This window comes from Andrographis paniculata, unplaced genomic scaffold (assembly GCF_009805555.1).
Source record: "Andrographis paniculata isolate CXL003 unplaced genomic scaffold, ASM980555v1 Contig60END, whole genome shotgun sequence".
Lineage (NCBI taxonomy): Eukaryota > Viridiplantae > Streptophyta > Magnoliopsida > Lamiales > Acanthaceae > Andrographis > Andrographis paniculata.
The window spans coordinates 5308658-5327440 of record NW_026137596.1 but is presented as its reverse complement, the minus strand read 5'-3'; the positions used below and the strand labels follow the sequence as shown (position 1 = coordinate 5327440).

Below are 18783 nucleotides of genomic sequence, written 5' to 3'. Positions count from 1 at the left end.
ACCCACTTTGATGAGTGTATTGATTTTTTTAATTTTTTTAATTTTTTAGTTTGGTATTTTTTTGTTTGGGATCTTGTTTAATTTTTTTTTATTTTTATCAAAAGAGAAAGAATTTGTTCCAGTTTGACAGCCACCGCCGACCACCGCTCATCGCCATCCAGTCGCCGCTGTCTGTATTCACCTCGGTCTTCCACAGCCTATCGCCCAGAGCATCAATCATCGGTCCTCTGCTGTTTAGGAGAAGAAAAAGGTGAAGGAGATGAATATAGGTATATTAATATCTAAGGGTATTTTTGTAATTTCACACAGTAATATATCAATTTTCGTACAAAAAATTGCAATAGGAGTGCGTGAGATGCAATCGCCGTTAAATCCTAACGGATGGGGGATTTTTTGCAACGTTTTAGAAACCACAAGTAGATTTTATGGAATTTTAGGACCACATGGGGTTTTCAGCGAATTCGGAAAACCACAGAGGGAGTTTTATGCTATTTTGCCAAAAATTTATATATATACACAATCCTTCTTTTTTAAGACCTTAGGCTCAACAAGTTATATATAAATAGGCATGTGCATATAGCAATAGCATATGTTTACATAATATGTTCTTTTGACCTGTATTTGTTATTTTTTTTTCTCGTAAATTTTAAAACACTAATATTATATATATATATATGCATACAATAAATGGGATAACTGAACAATTATACTCTTAAAATTTTAATTAATATATTATATGTAAATTTGATGATAGTTGTCATCCAAAAAAATAAATTATTTTTACTTATTTTTTTAAAAATTTATGCTCGATCAAATAAACACACAATTGGATATCGAAGGCTTATAAAATAAAAAAGATAATATAATAGTAATAAGTACCATTACTATAAAATAAAAAAACTGAAACAAATATATTAATATCGTCTTATCAAAATAACAAAATGAATAGGTTTATTCACAAGGGAAGAAGTATTAATCCGCATTTGATTAACAATCTTCAAAGATGCCCAGCAAATGACACATTTCAACAGCACAAACGTCGGAAATGAATGAGAATTAAGAAAAAAACTAACCATGGGACGGGTAGATACTCTTCGGGTGTGTTTGTTTGAGGGATTGGATTGGATTTACACTATTCATCCAAATTTTTTTTCCCAAAAATAACAAATCAAATACCTATTTTTCATTTTTTATATTATACTAAAAATCAATTTTACATTCAAAACATCACATTATCACCTATTTATATCACATCATACAACTATTTAAATTCAAAATTTTTTATATTCAAATTTTTTAACTCAAAATCCAAACCCCCAAACAAACACAGCCTTCTTGTAAACTCAAATGACCAAAAAAAAAAACATATTGGATTAATTCAAAAGAATTAAGCAAATTAAATGCAGCTATGCTTGAGCAAATATGAGAAAGTCGGTGATGGACAAGCCATTATTAATTAATTTAATTTGGGATTGAATATATATAGCATAGCACAAACACCAACGAGAAGCTATGAGTTAAAATACTAAGGCTAAATCGCACAAAATCCAAATCCCGCGTATTTCTAAAACTGCGTCAAACTCCTTGTGATTTCATAAATTTTGACTTAAACGCACCCAAACTGCAAATAAATTTTAAAATCTGAATTTCTAAACTCTTAAAATTACAAATATATTTATTTTTCTCCATTAAATAAGAACCGCCGAGGAGATTAGACGCAAAATTTATGAAACGGAGTTTGACTCAGTTCTAGAAGTATAAAAGATTTGACACAGTTTCACGAAATTTTGTACAATTTAGCCAAACATTAAATTAAGCAAACGATGAAAAATATATAATAGTCTGCTACATTATCTTAACGAAAAAACATAACTAAATACTAGCAATAGATGGATCGTAGTAAATTGTGATCAACCTAACTTACTGGTTTGACATAAATAAAGATTTTACAAGTAACCTCCTAGTATGTCTATATATATTAGGAATAATAGCAATAAATATAACAATAGCAGGTACATACCAGCAACATAAGGATCAATCTAAATGTGGTGAATCAAATCAAATAATTGTGTAGGCGAGTTGGTAATTCCTGAGGAGATCTTCGCCCTTCTCATAATAATCCATCCTACTGAACGTCTGCCGCTCAAACTGTGCCGCAGCTGCATATACAGACGCCCCTCGCCAAGCATCCAATATCGGATCCGAGGCTTGGAATATCTTTATAGGCGCCCCGCACGGTCGAATGGCGCGAATTCCAGCTTCCAGCCGTCTTTGCATGCCTGGGAAAACACTGCTCCCGCCCGTCACCAGGATTGAACTCGTAATTCTCTCTTCTACTCCTTGCCCTTGATATTTAGCCGGTAGCCTCCGGATAGAGATGCCAGCCATCTCGTCCACCCCCGCCTGCTCAATGCCAATCAAGTTTGGGTTAAACAGCACTTCCGTGCACCGGAATCTTTCAACTCCAAGTATTATTTGAAAGTCTTCCTTTGTCAGGGGACGGAAACGAGGTGCTTCTGCTGAAGATGACCCTGCTTCAGCTTTGAAAATAAATGTAGGGTCAATTTCCTGTTCAAGTTGTAGTTATTGGTTAGTAATTGAATGAATAAGCTCCATATGCGCCTGATTAAATGTTTGTGTCTCTATGGATATTTTATCCCACCTGCAGCCTAGAGGAGATGCGCGCTAACTCAGCCTCATCTGGATCTGGCTTATCATCTTCATCATCGTCATTGTCGCGACTCATCAGCTTGTAGAGCTGCCAATCTTCATCTTTAGCGCCGAAAGTGTCCTCTCCCTTCCCTCGGTCAAAGGCTGCTGTCGTCAAGAGCCGCATCCTCTCTCTCTGGGAAGAGTTCAATCTTTCCCCACGACCAACACCTCCTCCGGATGCATTATGATATCCATTGTTATGCCCACCATTTGTCTTTAATCTCTTTCGCTGCTCTATTTTATCGGAAAGATCTCTGTGCTTTGCACGCATCTCCTCCAAATAACGCTCGGGATTCTCTCTACGTGAAAAACAACAAACACACACTAAATAAGATCAAGTAGTCATAACCAGAATCATCTGATGATCATGGGACTAGATTCAACGTAAGAATCGAAAGTATTGAGGTCTTGACACAAATATTATTTAATCAAATAGGTGCCACACACCCTAAAATGGACTAAAGTGAATTGATATTAAAATGCGGGTTAAGTAATCATACAAGCGCCTTTCTTCCTCGAGCTTTCTCTTTCTTTCCCGTTCTATTTCCTCCTCAGCCTGTTTCTGTTTTTTCTGTAGCCGAGCCTCAGACGTGGATTTGATAAATATCTGTTTCTTCTTTTGTTTAAGCTGTCAAGAGAGGTTGAATATCATAAATAACACTTTGAAGAGGTAGAGCATCCACAATATGCACACAGATGCTGGGGAAGACCATATAACGCTAAACCCGGGATATAAATTTTTGACACTGTTCGGAAGAATGAATTAATAGCAAAACCACTTAAAGGAAGAACCTGCTCTGGCGTAAGCATGTCATCAGGTACATTAATCAGATTGTACTTCTCACTCAATGAAACATCCATCTTCTCAACAACTTCAATGGGTTCTCCCTTAGCTTTCCGCAGAGATAATGCTGCTTTCGCTAGGGCGGATTCTAAATCCTTTTTTGAGGCATACACAGTCCTTGCAAGGATTGAGGGAACATCATCTTCAGTTGCATGACTAAGCCTCTGCAACAGCATCTCTAACTCTCCTATTTCATTTTCAAGATCATTAATTCTGTTAAATCTTTTAGCTTCAGCCATCTCCCTTAATCTTTGACCTTGCTTCTCTCTTAAAGCAGCCTTTCTAGCAATTTCTTCCTCGGAGGGAGCCTCCTCTACTGGAGCTGGTGTCCAAGGAAGCTGCCAACATCGCGTCTTCTCTTCAGCTTTCTCGCCCCCTTTCTAGAACAATTGAGTAAACAATTACTCTATCATGTCCTATACACAACCAGAAAAATCAATGGAGCACCACAGCAAAACAGTTACCTGAAACAGGCGAACTTCAGACAAATAATCCGGTGCAATATAACAGTGCTCCATCTTTAGTTCTTCAACTTTCTCCCAGGTAAGTTTAGACCTGGTTTAGAATAATTCATGAATACAAGCCTCGTTCAATTAAATATTAAATCCATGCAAACAGACTTTACAATGCTTACATATGATGAGGGTATTTAAGTGAAAGAAGCTGCTTTAGATAATCAGTGATGTGATATCCTCCAACATTGGTCCTGCAGCAAGCTTCATACACAGGTTCCCCATTCAAAAACTGCAATTAGATCAAAAGCCAATTCATAGATGCTGCATCCTCAGGAAATGCAGGGTGAGAAATAATTATTGCACAAATTATCATACCACAATATTGGAGTCATAACCAACCACTGTGCAGTGATTGTTTAGTTAACAAGCAACTTGATATGCATCATATAAGCATGCTAAGGCAAAGCAAGAGATCTATTCACCTTATCTCAAAGGTCCACACTGCAATTTTTTTATGTTTGGAGCTATCACTATATGATTCCTGGGTTTAAGTTAACAGAATATTATAGCAAAGTCATTGAATTCTGGGCAATGGCTTAAGAAGTATGTGAACTTCTTTAATTAGAAGTCATTGTCTAGAAGATTTAACAGTGGGGTGAAAAAGGACCTACGAGATTTTATTGTGAGGATTTAGCTGCATACAACCCAAGAATAACTGAATTGTTCAAGCATGTTGGAGTAACAAACACATCATCAAAGAGAAGTTACAGGCCAAAACAAATTGTCCAAAACATAAGCAATAGCTGAAACTTAATGAACATATTTGAGTTTTTTCTGTTTACCCCACACACACCCTCCCGGGATAAAAACTCGAATTTGAGTGTTCAGCAGCTTGAGAGGTGTGTGTTTGCTATTTGGGATGCTTTGTATTTGAGTTTTTTTAATGGAAAGTAGGTGTTGGGAACGGTATTTTAAATAAATAAACAAAAAAACAAATAAATAAATAGGTAAAACCTCAAACAAATCATAATCACTTAACATACACTTGTTATACATACATCACAACATATTGACATTCCGCATATCTAATTCAAGAAAGCAATGGATTGGTTGTTTACTTTGGCTTTGCTCTTTCGTGTTTATGTTAAGTGATATATTTTTTAGGTGAAATAGTAGTAAGATATAATGTTCTGAATGGGAAATGAGTATTGAATTTGAATGTGATATTTTTGGAGGAAGATTAGGAAATTAAATAGTAAAAATCTCGAAAAAACCCTCAAGACAAACCCTAGTTTTTGACATTTTTTTTAAACTTATGAAGCAACAACGTAACCCTGTCAAACAACCTATCTTCAGCATATTGAAGTAAAGGAACAACATATAAACATCAGCGCGGTACTGATAAAATATTTAACACTAGATTGACTTCTATGCACATTGAACTAAGATTATGAGTTATTAATTTTCAATGTAAACAAGAAAAGTATTCCATGCTTTTCAGAATTACCAAATGTTCCAATCTCTATGTTATGAGCTTGTTTGCAACAATAAAAGTTTTAATTCTTCCAACATAATTTAATCAAAATCCTTTAGCATAGCATACCGGGATAGCATGGCTGGTATTGAATCCTGAGCAGATAGCAAGGCCATCATTACTGCAAATCCCAAGATGTTGATTGTATTTGTAGCTAAATGCCGCATCAACACCAAATGCTGCAATGGCATGCAAAAGATTTCAACCAATATCTCCAGCCACTGATCATGAAAGAACTCAAATAACAGAATGAGAGAAAGAGGAACAGAATTGAGATAATGCTTCCTACAAAAGACCAAAATAGTTTTTACCTACTGATGGAACTCCATACGACTCAAAAAGAAGTTCTGCCATTTTACTGCGAGACTGGATTGGGTTGCAAGGACATTCAGTAACCAAGACGGGATGGTTAATCTGTTTCACAAAGGTAGATTTAGCAAAAGAAAGGGTTAAAAAATAAGCATGCTTATAGCCATCCTTAAATGGCCCAAGTGTTAAGTTGTTAAACTAATATCAAACTCTAAATGCAAACTGAAAATTGTGAAAATAAGATAAAACCATAAACATGTGAATGAAACATGTGATTTACAAAAACGGGCCAGAAGAGAAGAAAAGCTTCACGGCTTCATCTTACAGTCAAAAGCATGGCCTCAGTACTAAATGTTGTAATATTCACTATATTTGTCCAGAACTGTAGAAGCACAGACTGCAGAGAAACTACAGTAATGTAACCTAATTAAAAATGGTGAGAGGTTGTAAACTAAAATTTATCTCTTATGGTTGTTCAATGATATGGATAGGTGGATAGATCATAAAAGTAAATAAGAAATGTTGAGAGGTTAAAATTAGCCAGTTCCAATTGACATTATCGGCACTGCAGATGTAATAAGTCTTTGCTGATCCTTATTATTTCAGAAAATGTATAACTGAAGTACAAATCAACCATCAGCAAAAGGTTATAAAAAATATTAGGTGTAGCATGCAAATAGCTCCAATCACTATATTCACAAATTTAAAAGCAAAAAAATAACAGCAGATGATTGCAGAGTCAATGGGAAGTTGGCATTATTGCTTAAAGAAATTCAGACATGAAAAACATGCAACGATTTCATACAGAGGGAAATTGTGAGAAGCTAACCAAGGAGTAAAGAAAGCATTAAGGAGAATAGTAAGGTCTACATTATACTAAGGTCTGTCTTCATTGTACTGTATCTGTAAGTATGACTGGGACCACAATTTCAAAGTAATATGTGGAGGTTGATAATTAAAACACTGGAAACACCCTCTTCACATACTAAAATACATTATTTACTATAGGAAAATTTACAATACTATAAAGCATTTACTACTTGATTTAATCATAAACAGACCATTTATAAGAGTGCAAAACCCAAATTCTTATAAAGATATTGAGTACTCCTCATACTTAAGGTTTTGATTACACAATATCTTGGTACCTTTCAATAAGATCAGATTTGGGGCATGGAAAATATTGCCTAGAACACACAACTAAGAAAAACTGTGGATATAGTTCTTCACATATCAATTGGCTGAGGAAACATGGTCTTAAGTTCAATTGATGGCCACAACCTGTGTTCAACCTGAAAAAACATACTTACATCTAGATTGCCACAATCAAAATGCTATTCCTTAATAATACTAATGCTAATAATATAAATAAAATAAAATAAAAATTCTAAGTTGACAATGAACTACCATATTTTTCCACCTCATTCCTAAAACCACGAGTAGAATATTCAAAATTGAATCTCAAACTGAAAAGTACCTGTGGTTGATCTGCACCTAATCGATCAAAGCCAAAGTCGAGAATCTGATATGCATCAAAAAGGTAAAGGGTTATTAAATTAAATCACATGATAGCATCTAAAAGTCAAGAAGCTCATTCCCCACAAAGCGAAGGAGCAAAATCAATGTTCTGGAGAAAGAGCATAAGAGCGCACTCTCTTAATGATCTATTAGAATAGGAAAGATAAAGCAACAAATGGAATGATGTCAAGTCCAATGAATAACACATAAATATAAACATGCCAATTACTTATTCTAAGAAGTTTTAAGTTAAACTAAGAATGGCTAACATACATCATCTTCTTAGAGAAAAGATAGTTTATTATCACTAGACAGAAACTTTACATGAGAAAACCTACAAAAGACAACTTATTACAGCCAATCATAAAGTTCTTTATTTCCCCTTGCTTTATTTTTAGCAAAAAATTCTATATTCTCATTTGCACTTCAAGAAATACATGAGAATATGATGATACAAAGGCAGATGAAGATGACGTGGTGCAAGTTGTAGATATCGAAGTTAAAGTTCCCTAGGGTCACTTAAGTCATGAATCTATAGTCAAAGGTATTCTATAGTTGCACTACAAAACAATCTTAAACAATGAGCTTAATTGAGCTACAAGCGAAGAGTTTTTCTTCATTTGAGGTATATACCGTCTGTACTATATCGAAAAATATAAAAAATGTCATATTTTCGGTGCAGTACAATAACTGAAAAATTTTGCTTACTCCACTATACGTTACTGTACCATACTTCACAATATACTGTGATACCGATATGGACTAAAAGTTTGCAATTGTGTATAGAAGCTTAATGTGCACAAAAAGCCCTAGATTTTAAATTTGCTTGATTTATAAGTGGATCCTGCTCTAATAGCTCCAAATGCGAAGGCTTCTTATTCCACAACAACAAAAGCACTTTTTTCACTCTTTAAAGATACAAGGGGATCTCACTTCAAAAGAAAATGTTCCATACTAATAGATCCAGGTCCATAACGATGAGTTCCAATGCAAGAGATCTTGTATCATTTACCCATGAGGCTCTATCAATTACTATTACATTGAAATCAATTATACACACTAATACAAACTCTAATGGACTCAATTTCATGGATGCACCATACTTATTTACATCCTGACCGTAAGGTTCTCTTAAGTGTTGGCAATGATCTTAAAGGTATATTGTTTGACACCAACGGAAGAGTAAATGACATTTCATCAAATCATTCAGACATACAAGAAATATTTCTCTAAACAATACTAAGTCATTTATTGAATATACAGAGCATGAATGGTTTATATTGTTAGACCTTGAATGTATTGGTGTTTTCCTTTTCTTGGTACTATTAGTAGGTGGTCTTTAATGTAGTTTTCCGACCTTCTATTAATGTATTTATATTATTATTTTTAATTTTGACAATTTTTGGTATTGTAGTTTGTTAAAATATTAAACTGAAATTCTTTATTTCAATCATAAGAATACGTACATATTTATAGTGATATACAAATCGTCTAAATAAGCCAAGAATCGTACAAATCTCTTAAATAAGACAACTACCATAGATATAGTATATTGTTTCTAAATATATTTTAACACCCCTCCTCAAACTCAAGATATGATCGAACAAACTTGAATTTGTCAAAAGTGATCGAAAAAGATATAACTGAGATTTTCCACGTACGAATTTGAATTCGCCAAGATTGACTGAAAGTAGTATAGCCGTCCACTGGATCAGAGTCAGAGGCAGAACTCTCAATACCGTTAGAGTTGGAAACATGACTCACTCGTTAACAACAGAACTAGAGTCGGAAACAGGACTCGCTCGCTCACAACAGAGCTAGACTCGGAAACATGACTCACTCACTCTCAATAGAGTTAAGAGTCGAAAACAAGACTCTCAACGGCGTCAGAGTTGAAAGTAGAACTCTGTCAGTGGAGATCAAAATAGAAGAGACAGAGACAGCATGAAAATGATAGCATGATCGTAAATAGAAGCAAATACATCTATAGAATATAAAAATATATACGAGATATAACAGGTCATGGATGTACCCGGAGAAAATTTGGCTCTGATACCATGTTCAAATATAATAAACTGAAATTCTCTATTTCAATCATAAGAATACGTACATATTTATAATAATATACAAATCGTTTAAATAAGATAAGAATCCTACGAATCTCTTAAATAAGACAACTAACATAAATATAATATATTGCTTCTAAATATATTTTAACATAGATATTTTCAGCATATCATTAATTTTGCAACATACTATTAATCACGGTATATTAACTTTTGGTACGGTATACTGATTTTTTGATATACCAATATACTGAACCTACCAAAAAATCAGTTTAATATCGATACAAAATTTTTTTATACCATAATTTTCAATACACTGAATGGTTCTGTACGTATTGATATGATAGTTTCCCATACCCGTACTTTCTGTACAGTATACATTAAGGTGTGAAATCTCCGGTATTACCATTCCACCTCTTTTGTTGATAGCTTCAACAGGATGAATATGTCCATGGAATCCCTAATGACGGTAGCAATTCCAATTGACCTGGGTATTTAAAAAATCCAGCAATGGATTTATCTTTCACGGTTTCACCAACCAAAAATCAAAGATAACACATCTACTGCGGATTCTGCACTATGAAAAAATAATGCCATTGCAGACTTCCTCTATTTCCCAGAGAATGTCCATGTAGAGTTTGTCCTAAGTTATAGGATTTGATACATGTCACTTTCAAGGTGGCAAATAGGGCACTATCTGTCTGCCACCGAACAACCTTGAGAACAGAAACCTTCCTTTATGGGTAGATCTTGGAAAAGGTTCCGAATGAAAGTAAACAGCCCTTGTGGAACAGTTTTGCTCTAGATAAACAACGAGAAGACCAAAGTTGATATCTGCTGTCTGCTTGCCAGTGAAAAGACCAACAACCAAAAATTCCATTGGAATTGGGTTTCCAGAATAGCCTATTTGACTGTTTCAGCTAATATTTGTACTTGCAACACATATTGAGAATCCTTCACAAAAATCAGTTCCCTAGGCAAAGAGTTGCTAATGATGCTTAATCTCCCAACCCAAAAATTCATTTTTTCAGAAGCTGAAATCCTGAATGAAGCCATTTTCTTTTTTGGCCAGAAACTGTAAATAACCACACACATTTTCAGAAGGAGATAAACAAATTCCCAGGGTTTGCACCAAAATCTTTTCCTACTATCATTCCAAATCCAACAACCAAGTAGCTCAATCAAGTTTCTGGAAGGTCAGATAGAGCTCGGATCTATGTTGAATTTACCACAAATGACAGCCTTCCATAGAGCTTTGTGATCTTCAAAATGCCAGTACCATTTAGCGACATGAGCTTCGTTCGAATCTCAAATTGATATAAGATTGTTCCTGCCAAACTTTTTCCTTGAAAATAGGTATCTCAATTAGTAATATCTTTCTTCCTATCCAAATAATAAGAATTTAATTTTTCCTTCCGCTTTTTTTGGTAGAGATTTTATTAGAGAGATTTTAATTATAGCTACATAGGTAAGGAAGCAAAGAACCAAAACAAAACTTTAAATGATAAATGGGTTACTGGTGTGATTTTTTATTGGGGGCGGGGGGGGGGGGGGGGGGGGAACAAAATTTTCACTGTACAACCCTCAGCGTCAAAAGGGAATTGAAACACAAATAGCTTTTCAAAGGCAAGGTCATAAAATAAAAAGTAGTTAGGAAAACAGTTTTGAATTATGAATTTGAAATAATTAGCCAAGGTAGCACCCCATTTGTCTTAAGATGATAGCATTATATAGTATTGTAGATGTCTTGACTTGGTAAGGGAGATGATAAAGATCTCCACAAAGGAAACTGCAATTACATAATATGTAGATGATCTAAAAACCTCATGAATTATTAGTAATTTCATGTTTCAAGAGATTGAAAAATCACAAGCTCATGCTTCTAAATATGCCTTACTCAATTGAATGATCACAGCACATTACCATCTATCAAGGTTAGAATAAAGGCATCCATACATTCTTAGAATGCTACTGTATTAATAACCTTTACTTAATACAAGAAAAGAAACTACATGTTATGCACATTTCAGGGTGCTGAGGATAAGAACTGCAGGTAAAAGGTTGTCAATTTGGAACATGACCCAAAACATGTTCAACCTGAAATTTTGAAGGTCTGGGTTTGGGTGTTTTGGATATTTTTAAAAAATCAGGTTAACTGCAACTTAAATAAAAAGTAAAATAAGTTGGTTTGCGTCGGGTAGGTTTAGAGTTGACCCAATAACTTAAAATCTAAAACTCATATGACCGATAACCCTATAACCTAACCTAATTTGAATTGACCTGGTTCACTCAAGTCTAATAATAATCCTTATTTTCACCAATTCATCTACTCGACTTCTGAACCTAAATAGGTTGTTGAAATTGTTGTATGATGTTTTAAACATCATTTAACTAATTTTATAATTGAATTATTGGAAGTTTGGCTTATTTTTACTCATATGATATGCAGACATTGGTGATGTTTTGGACAAATGTTGGTTACAATTATATTTATAAATTCCAAGTTTTTAATTAATTTAGTTATTTTTAATGCTTTTTTAAGCTTTTATTAGATTATTTAGTAAAAAAATTATTTCTATGTTTTCGGGTTTCATACGTGTTGGTTTATTCAGGTTTGGTTCAGAGTAAACTCAGGTTTGGAATTTGGATTTAAAATTGGGTTCAGGTTATGTTAAAAGTTTATAGATTTTCTGGTTTACCCCTAACACATATGGGTTCTCAAAAAATAGAAACAGTATATAGAATTATAGATAGATTATATTGAAAAATAATAAAAAAAAAAAACTAAAAAAGAAAAAAAATGAACCAGCCTTACGTATTCCATGATTTCAAATTGATAAACAACATTGCTGTCGAAAGCCGAGCGGGGTCCTGACCTAGTACAGTCAAAGTATTTCATCAAAGCAGGATCATGGTCCCCTACTACTGTTATTGTTTCACCTGCACAAATAAATAAATAATATATCAAATTGGTAAATAAGCAAATTTTCAAGTGTAAAAGTCACAACGAACATAAGAATATCAGTGCAACTGAACAAAGTCCATGCATTGTGCAAAATGGAGGTGTGGGAAAACTTCAGTCGTTTGCATCTTCAATGTATAAACCCAACGGCAAGCCACAAGTGATTTGCCCAAAGACAAAGGCACTAAGTCCTAAGTACCATTAGCATGTAAAGCAGTCATTGAATCCACAATTATTTGTCACCAACCTAGATGAGAAAGAGCCTCACAAATGAATTTAGGAAGAGAGACAATGAAGGTATAATAAGTGGGAGACAGACAATGAAAACTAAGAAATTGCAAATAGGATGTGGGTTGCAAGAACAAGAACCTAAACTAAGAAAATTGTAAATAGGATGTGGATTGCAAGAACAAGTACCCGGCGTAAAGGTGCAAGAACCAACAGAATAGGAGTTGCAGGAGGAGACGATGGTAAGTCTTGAGCAGGGACAGTCTGAAGGGGCTATAGGAACATAATTAATAGGAACATTGGAATGAGACAAAGGGTCGAGGATGACAATGATAAACATGAATAAGTGGGTGGGAAAGAAAAATGGGAGAGAAAGATATAGGTAGCATGTGACTAATAGATGGTATTGTAGACAAAGAAGAGAAATAAAGGTTAACTCAAAGAAGGTAAGATCGACAAAAAAGTAGTATCAGAAGAAAAGTATTTATAATCCTTTTGAATCCTAGAATAACCAAGAAAAATACACTTTAGTGCAGGAGCTAACTTATCTTGATCCAAAGAGTGATCACAAACAAATGCAGTACACCCAAAGACAAATAAAGGTAAATGATACAAAGGGTCCTAAGTAAACAATATGTGGTAGAACTGAAGAAGGCATGTAGTTTATAAGATAGCAGGCAGTAAGAACTGCATCAACCCAAGACCCGAAATATACATTATGATGCACAAACAAGGTATGAGCAGTGACAATAAAGTGGCGATTCTTACGTTCAGCAAGCCCATTTTGTTAAGATGACGGAAACAGAGTCATAGGAGCAAAAAAATATTTAGTGACATTATCGGTCCAAAGTATTTTAAGAGACACCAAAGATTTTGAATTTCAGCATAAAATGTTTCAAAGACAAAATAGCTCAGAATGAGCTTTCATAAATCAACAAAAGTAACAAAGTATTGAAAACCAAACACAAAAGTAGTTCGACATAGACCTTATATATCAGAGTGGACTAAAGTAAAGGGTATATCACCTAGATTAACCTTCCGGGGAAACAAAAGACGAGTTTGTTTTCCCGGATGACAGGAAAAAGATAAACTACAAAGGCTTGGAATAAGCCAATGTAACTTGGAGAGGCTTGGATGACCCAAACGTTGTAGTAACGTAGGAGAGTTAGCAGTTGAATGAGCAATTGGGTTCGAAGGTGGTGGAATGTCAAGAAGATGCAGTCCATGGAACTAAATCCTTTGCCAATCATCCTTACCGTTTTGTGGTCCTAAATAGAAAATGAATCAAAGTCAAAAGTTTTCGAGCAATTCAAAAGTTTTGGTTAGTTGACACAGAAACAAGATTAAGGGTGTGTTCGTTTGTAGGATTTAGACAAAATCCTACTATTCATCCAAAATTTTCCCCCCAAAAACATCAAATCAAACACCTATTTTTCATTTTTTATATTATATTAAAAATCAATTTTACATTCAAAACATCACATCAACACTTATTTATATCACATCATACAACTATTCAAATTCAAAATTTTTACTATTCAAATCTCAACTCAAAATCCAAACCCCCGAACAAACACACCCTAAATGGACAATTGACAACAGATAGAACAGAGGTTACGGGTGGTAGAGCTGTTAAACAAGCTAAGCGAGCTCGAGTATTGGTTGTTCGAGCTCGACTCAAACTTGTTAACGGTATCAGCTCGGCTCATTAAGAATTCGAGCCAAAATAGTGCCTCGAGCTCGGCTCGTTAGGCTCAAATTCAAGCTCGAGCTCGGCTCGTAAGGCTCGAACTCGAGCTCGAGTTCGAGCTCGATTTGAATTTTATACATATTATGTATATTTTTTAATGTATAAATTAAATATATTTAATTTTATTCATTATTTTTTATAATAAAATATTTAAATTTTAATAATAAATATAAATTTTGATGTAAAAAATTATATATATTATATTAATATATAAATAATATAAATATATTATCACTAACGAGCTCAAGTGAGCTACTCGCGAGCCGAGCTCGAGCTCGTTTGTAGAAAAAATAATTTTCGAGCTCGAGCTCGGCTCGTTTATAGAGATAAACGAGCCGAGTCAAGCTATTAACGAGCCGAGTCGAGTTTGGCTCGCGAGCTACTCGATTCGTTTAACAGCTCTAGTTACGGCTATACATGACAATGTTTGAGCATCACGACAACCTTAACAAAAACTTTTGAACCCTCGGCTCAAGTAATATCAGGTAACGGAACAAATTTGTGAAATTCAAAAAATAGTTTTGAATTACCAAATAGGTGATAAGAGGCACTAGAATCAAGTACCATAGTCCAAGAGATGTACCAATGTGAGCGATAGAGGCAACGAGTGAAAAAGATACTATTTCGAAGCTTGGTAAGCAACGTACTCCTTATAATATGAACCAGTTAAAGGATAGAATTGGTTGACAAATGAGGAGCTTCAGTTTGCGCAACAATAGCCCGAGGTGGCCGGCCATGTAACTTAAAACATTTGTCAGAGGTATGTCCTCACTTGTTGCAACAAGTGCATCGTGGACCAAACGTATTCTAGAACTCCCATGAGAACTAAAATCATCACACACAAATGAAAATGTTGTAGCCACTAGAGCAAACTTGTGTCCGGAAACAATAATTGGATGAGTAACGAATGATATATATAACAAGCGAGAATAAACATCATTAAGAGTTGGAACTATCAAGCTAGAAAGAAACTGATCACAAACGGGCTCAAATCAAGACCAAGACAAAATGAGCAAATGCGATAAATAATGTCTATCGCTAAGCAAGCTCCTCAATAGCTATTTTCCAAGGCGCAAAACAAAATTAAGTTCAGTTTTTATGGACAAAAGCTTGCCTACATACTCTAGAATAGTCAATCCATGGCGACAAAGATTAACTAAATTAGACGCTACATTGTATAAGCATTGAATATCATTGGTTAAAATAGGATCTAGACTTGGATCAATAGAATGCAAAAGAATACTGCACAGCAAGGCATTACCTTTAAGCCAAGCAGCTTTGTCCGCCTCGGCAACATTCTGGTAAAAGAACTAAAAATATTTGAAATAATATTTGGAATGAAAAGAGCCCTATCACCCTCAAATTACAACAAATCACGTAAGCAATCCTTAAACCCTCAACAAACCAGCAACAACACAGCAACCCAGAAGAGAAAATAACCGATGCCAATAATAATCTCTAAGGTTGGAATTAAAAATAGTTGCCGTGACAATGAGAAGGCCGCCAAGGTCGTACCATTCGGAGAGATAATGAACCAGCGCGTCAACAAACGAACAAGGAGTAACCTGGCGATATATTGAATGTCGGAAGGGGGTATGCAATTCAATCGGCGGCAGGGGTGAGGGATTCAATTGGCAACAGGGGTGAGAGATTTGATCGGCAGCGGGTTGATAGAATTCGATCAATGGCAGGTCAACAGGATTAGGTCAAAGAGGCTTTGATACCATGCAAATATAGTTTTTTCTTTTTTCCTTAACCTTTGATTACATGAGTATAACCTATATATATACAACAAATATCAAAAATATCAAAAAGGTCCCTACACTATTCTAAATACAAAAAAGAACCTATATACAATATATCTAACAATAATTACGACATCTGCCCTTACAATTGCAACTAAGCATAGGTAAGGGAAGCAGCCAAGCAGGCATTTACAGATGAATGACATTCACTTGGGATTGTCTTTCACCCAGGTAGTTAGACAAAATGAACAGAAACTTGCAAGAACAAAAACTTAGGATATGTTTGTTTGAAGGATTTGTGTGGATTTCTACTATTCACACTAATTTTTCCCCCAAAAAATATCAAATCAAACACCTATTTTTCATTTTTCATATTATACTAAAAATTAATTTTACATCCAAAACATCACATCAATACATATTTATATCACATCATACAACTATTCAAATTCAAATATTTTACTATTCAAATCTCGATCCAAAATCCAAACCCCCAAACAAACACACCCTTAATCCATCAAACAGGGCAAGCCCGCTTGCATACCATTGTGTTGTCTCATCAAGTAGATATGTCTATTCAAACAGATGATCAGATACATTTTAAAATGTTTTCAAACAGCCAAAACAACTATATTGTATTGATACCAATTTCCTAACTAGTAAATCAGAAGAACAATATTGTGGAATTGTAATGTTTCCACAGTAGCAGTAAGTTCAGATAATAAAGTTCCAATATAATTATATCCTTGAATAGTATATAAAAAGGAGAACATGTTAGCCAACAGTCCACGTTTTCACATCAATAGGTGCATCAACGTAGATGACCATGTGATGTGCTTGTTTTCTAGCATGCTGATTGAATCTCAATAATGAAAATAAATTATATATTGGAAATAGATGATATAATATACGTAACAATATACACAAGTATTAAACTGAAATAAAACAGATAGCCACCTGATCATCTAATGTACACCAGCACAGCCCATAGGGTAATGCAAGACATGTAAAAACAAATGAAGTAATGAACTTTACTATCAATTTAGGGCACTTTACTGCACTTGATTAATCAAGCACATTAAGCATATGCTTTACTACTATACTTTTGCATCTGCAGATGCTCATATAATTTTTTGTCCAAAAAAATAAAATAACAATAATAAAAAATAATACTAACAAAGAAAAAGGAAGCCTTTATGTTTTGCATCCATCCATCGATCCTTGAATAGATTAATTTACTTTAAACTCAACTTTAGAGAAGCAGATTGTATGTGGAATCACTTGTATATGATTACAACAGGAAATGTCCTGTGGTATGTATGGTAAAGTTGCTCGAAGAATCAGCTCTGATTTTTCATGCTAGATGGAATCTGATCTTCATAAATTATCTTCAAGTGTATATATATTTTTAATTAGGGGGGCCACAAAATCTTTTAACTCATTTTACCAAAGATGTTCAGAGGCTGAGAGGTTTCCGTAGCTAGACCATTAGCCTTTAGGATGAAGCTATTTCTAACTACGTAAAAAAAAGTGGGCATGCTATATCAGATTTGTATCATCATATATCAAGTAAAGACAAATTTTAGTTGTGCAAAATCGGGGAATAAACATAATTCTCTCATACAAATAACAGAAAATGATTTCAGTGCACGACAAGCAAAGGTGGCCATTCTGTCCATCAGGGTTAAGATGGAGATGGTAGAGTGATAGTAATCCAATAACAAAGTTTGTAAAGAAAACTACAAACTTACCCCCACCCCCCCCCCCACCCCCACACACACACACATATATATAGAGAGAGAGAGAGAGAGCAAAAACTCGTTCATCATTTTCAATAATAAATTTCTCATTAATTTTTTCCCTCCTCCATTAGATAATAATCAAAAGCACATATGGATGTACAATTAATTTTAAGAGCTTGGCCCTTGCAATGTAATTCGAGAGGTTTGTATCTCTGTATTTGTATATATAGGTAGAATCCTCACCAATATAAAACTCTGGTGGCCACAACAAGCAACAGACAAAGGCAAACTACCGTTCTAGCATGATTATTTTGAACGGCCTCTGATTTCATATGTATATCCTTCAATTATTTAACAACTATTTGCTTCACTTATTCTAAGAACTACACAAACTGCTAAAGAGCTCTACACAAAACAGGTTATATATATACTGAAAGAAATTCAAAAACAATGTAAAACTGCTATGCAGATAAACTTACCACTAATCTTATGGCGAGGTCTTTGAATAATATTTCGGAAAATAACTCGAGGATCGCTCTCTCCAGCCCATCTGCGTTGAGGTAATAATATTTAATTCCAAAAACAAAAAAGAAAAACCAAACCGTGCCCGAATACACAAGCTGAGGAATTAGGGTTTATTGTCGAGATACCCAATGCGAAAATACGATCCCCCATTGTCGATAACAATTGGATGGGTTGAAGAGAAGCGGCTGTAGTCAGACTGCCGCTGTATTTTGGATATGAACGGCATACTGAGAGGCTCCCTTCCAGGGAAAATAGCAGATGCGAGTGGGTGGGGTTTTGAATATTCTTTTACCTCATGGCCATGGCGCTTCATCCATTGAAGCGTCTCCCAGCAAAAGCCAGCACCTTAAACTAGGGCTGGCGACCAGTTGAGATGCTGTGTTCACTGAAACA

At 34.7% G+C, this 18783-nt stretch overlaps 1 protein-coding gene across 3 annotated transcripts; it reads right to left on the bottom strand.

Moving 5' to 3' along the window:
- Positions 1-1795: 1795 nt before the first annotated feature.
- Positions 1796-18783, bottom strand: LOC127259652 (actin-related protein 5). Of its 3 annotated transcripts, XM_051287133.1 has the most exons (13): positions 18516-18691; positions 18345-18415; positions 15640-15676; positions 12254-12378; positions 7332-7376; positions 5857-5959; positions 5615-5724; positions 4191-4300; positions 4021-4111; positions 3505-3936; positions 3213-3340; positions 2663-3011; positions 1796-2568 (listed from the first exon to the last, which is right to left on the bottom strand). In XM_051287133.1, exons 1-13 carry the CDS (start codon positions 18538-18540, stop codon positions 2059-2061), a joined length of 2136 nt encoding a protein of 711 aa, XP_051143090.1. In that variant the 5' UTR covers positions 18541-18691; the 3' UTR covers positions 1796-2058. The 3 variants fall into 3 exon arrangements, with proteins under 3 accessions (XP_051143090.1, XP_051143089.1, XP_051143091.1); XM_051287132.1 differs by lacking the exon at positions 15640-15676 and having other exon boundaries at positions 1797-2568; positions 18516-18783; XM_051287134.1 differs by lacking the exon at positions 15640-15676 and having other exon boundaries at positions 2354-2540; positions 18516-18783.

Bases quoted from the DNA above. Each gene is read 5' to 3' on its own strand.
- LOC127259652 (XM_051287132.1), bottom strand. From the start codon at position 18,703: ATGAAGCGCCATGGCCATGAGGTAAAAGAATATTCAAAACCCCACCCA. The intron at 12,379-18,344 runs GTAAGTTTATCT...TTATTTGTGCAG, and splicing joins ACCTCGCCATAAGATTAGTG to GTGAAACAATAACAGTAGTA. The intron at 7,377-12,253 runs GTAAGGCTGGTT...GATGCATATCAG, and splicing joins AATTTGAAATCATGGAATAC to ATTCTCGACTTTGGCTTTGA.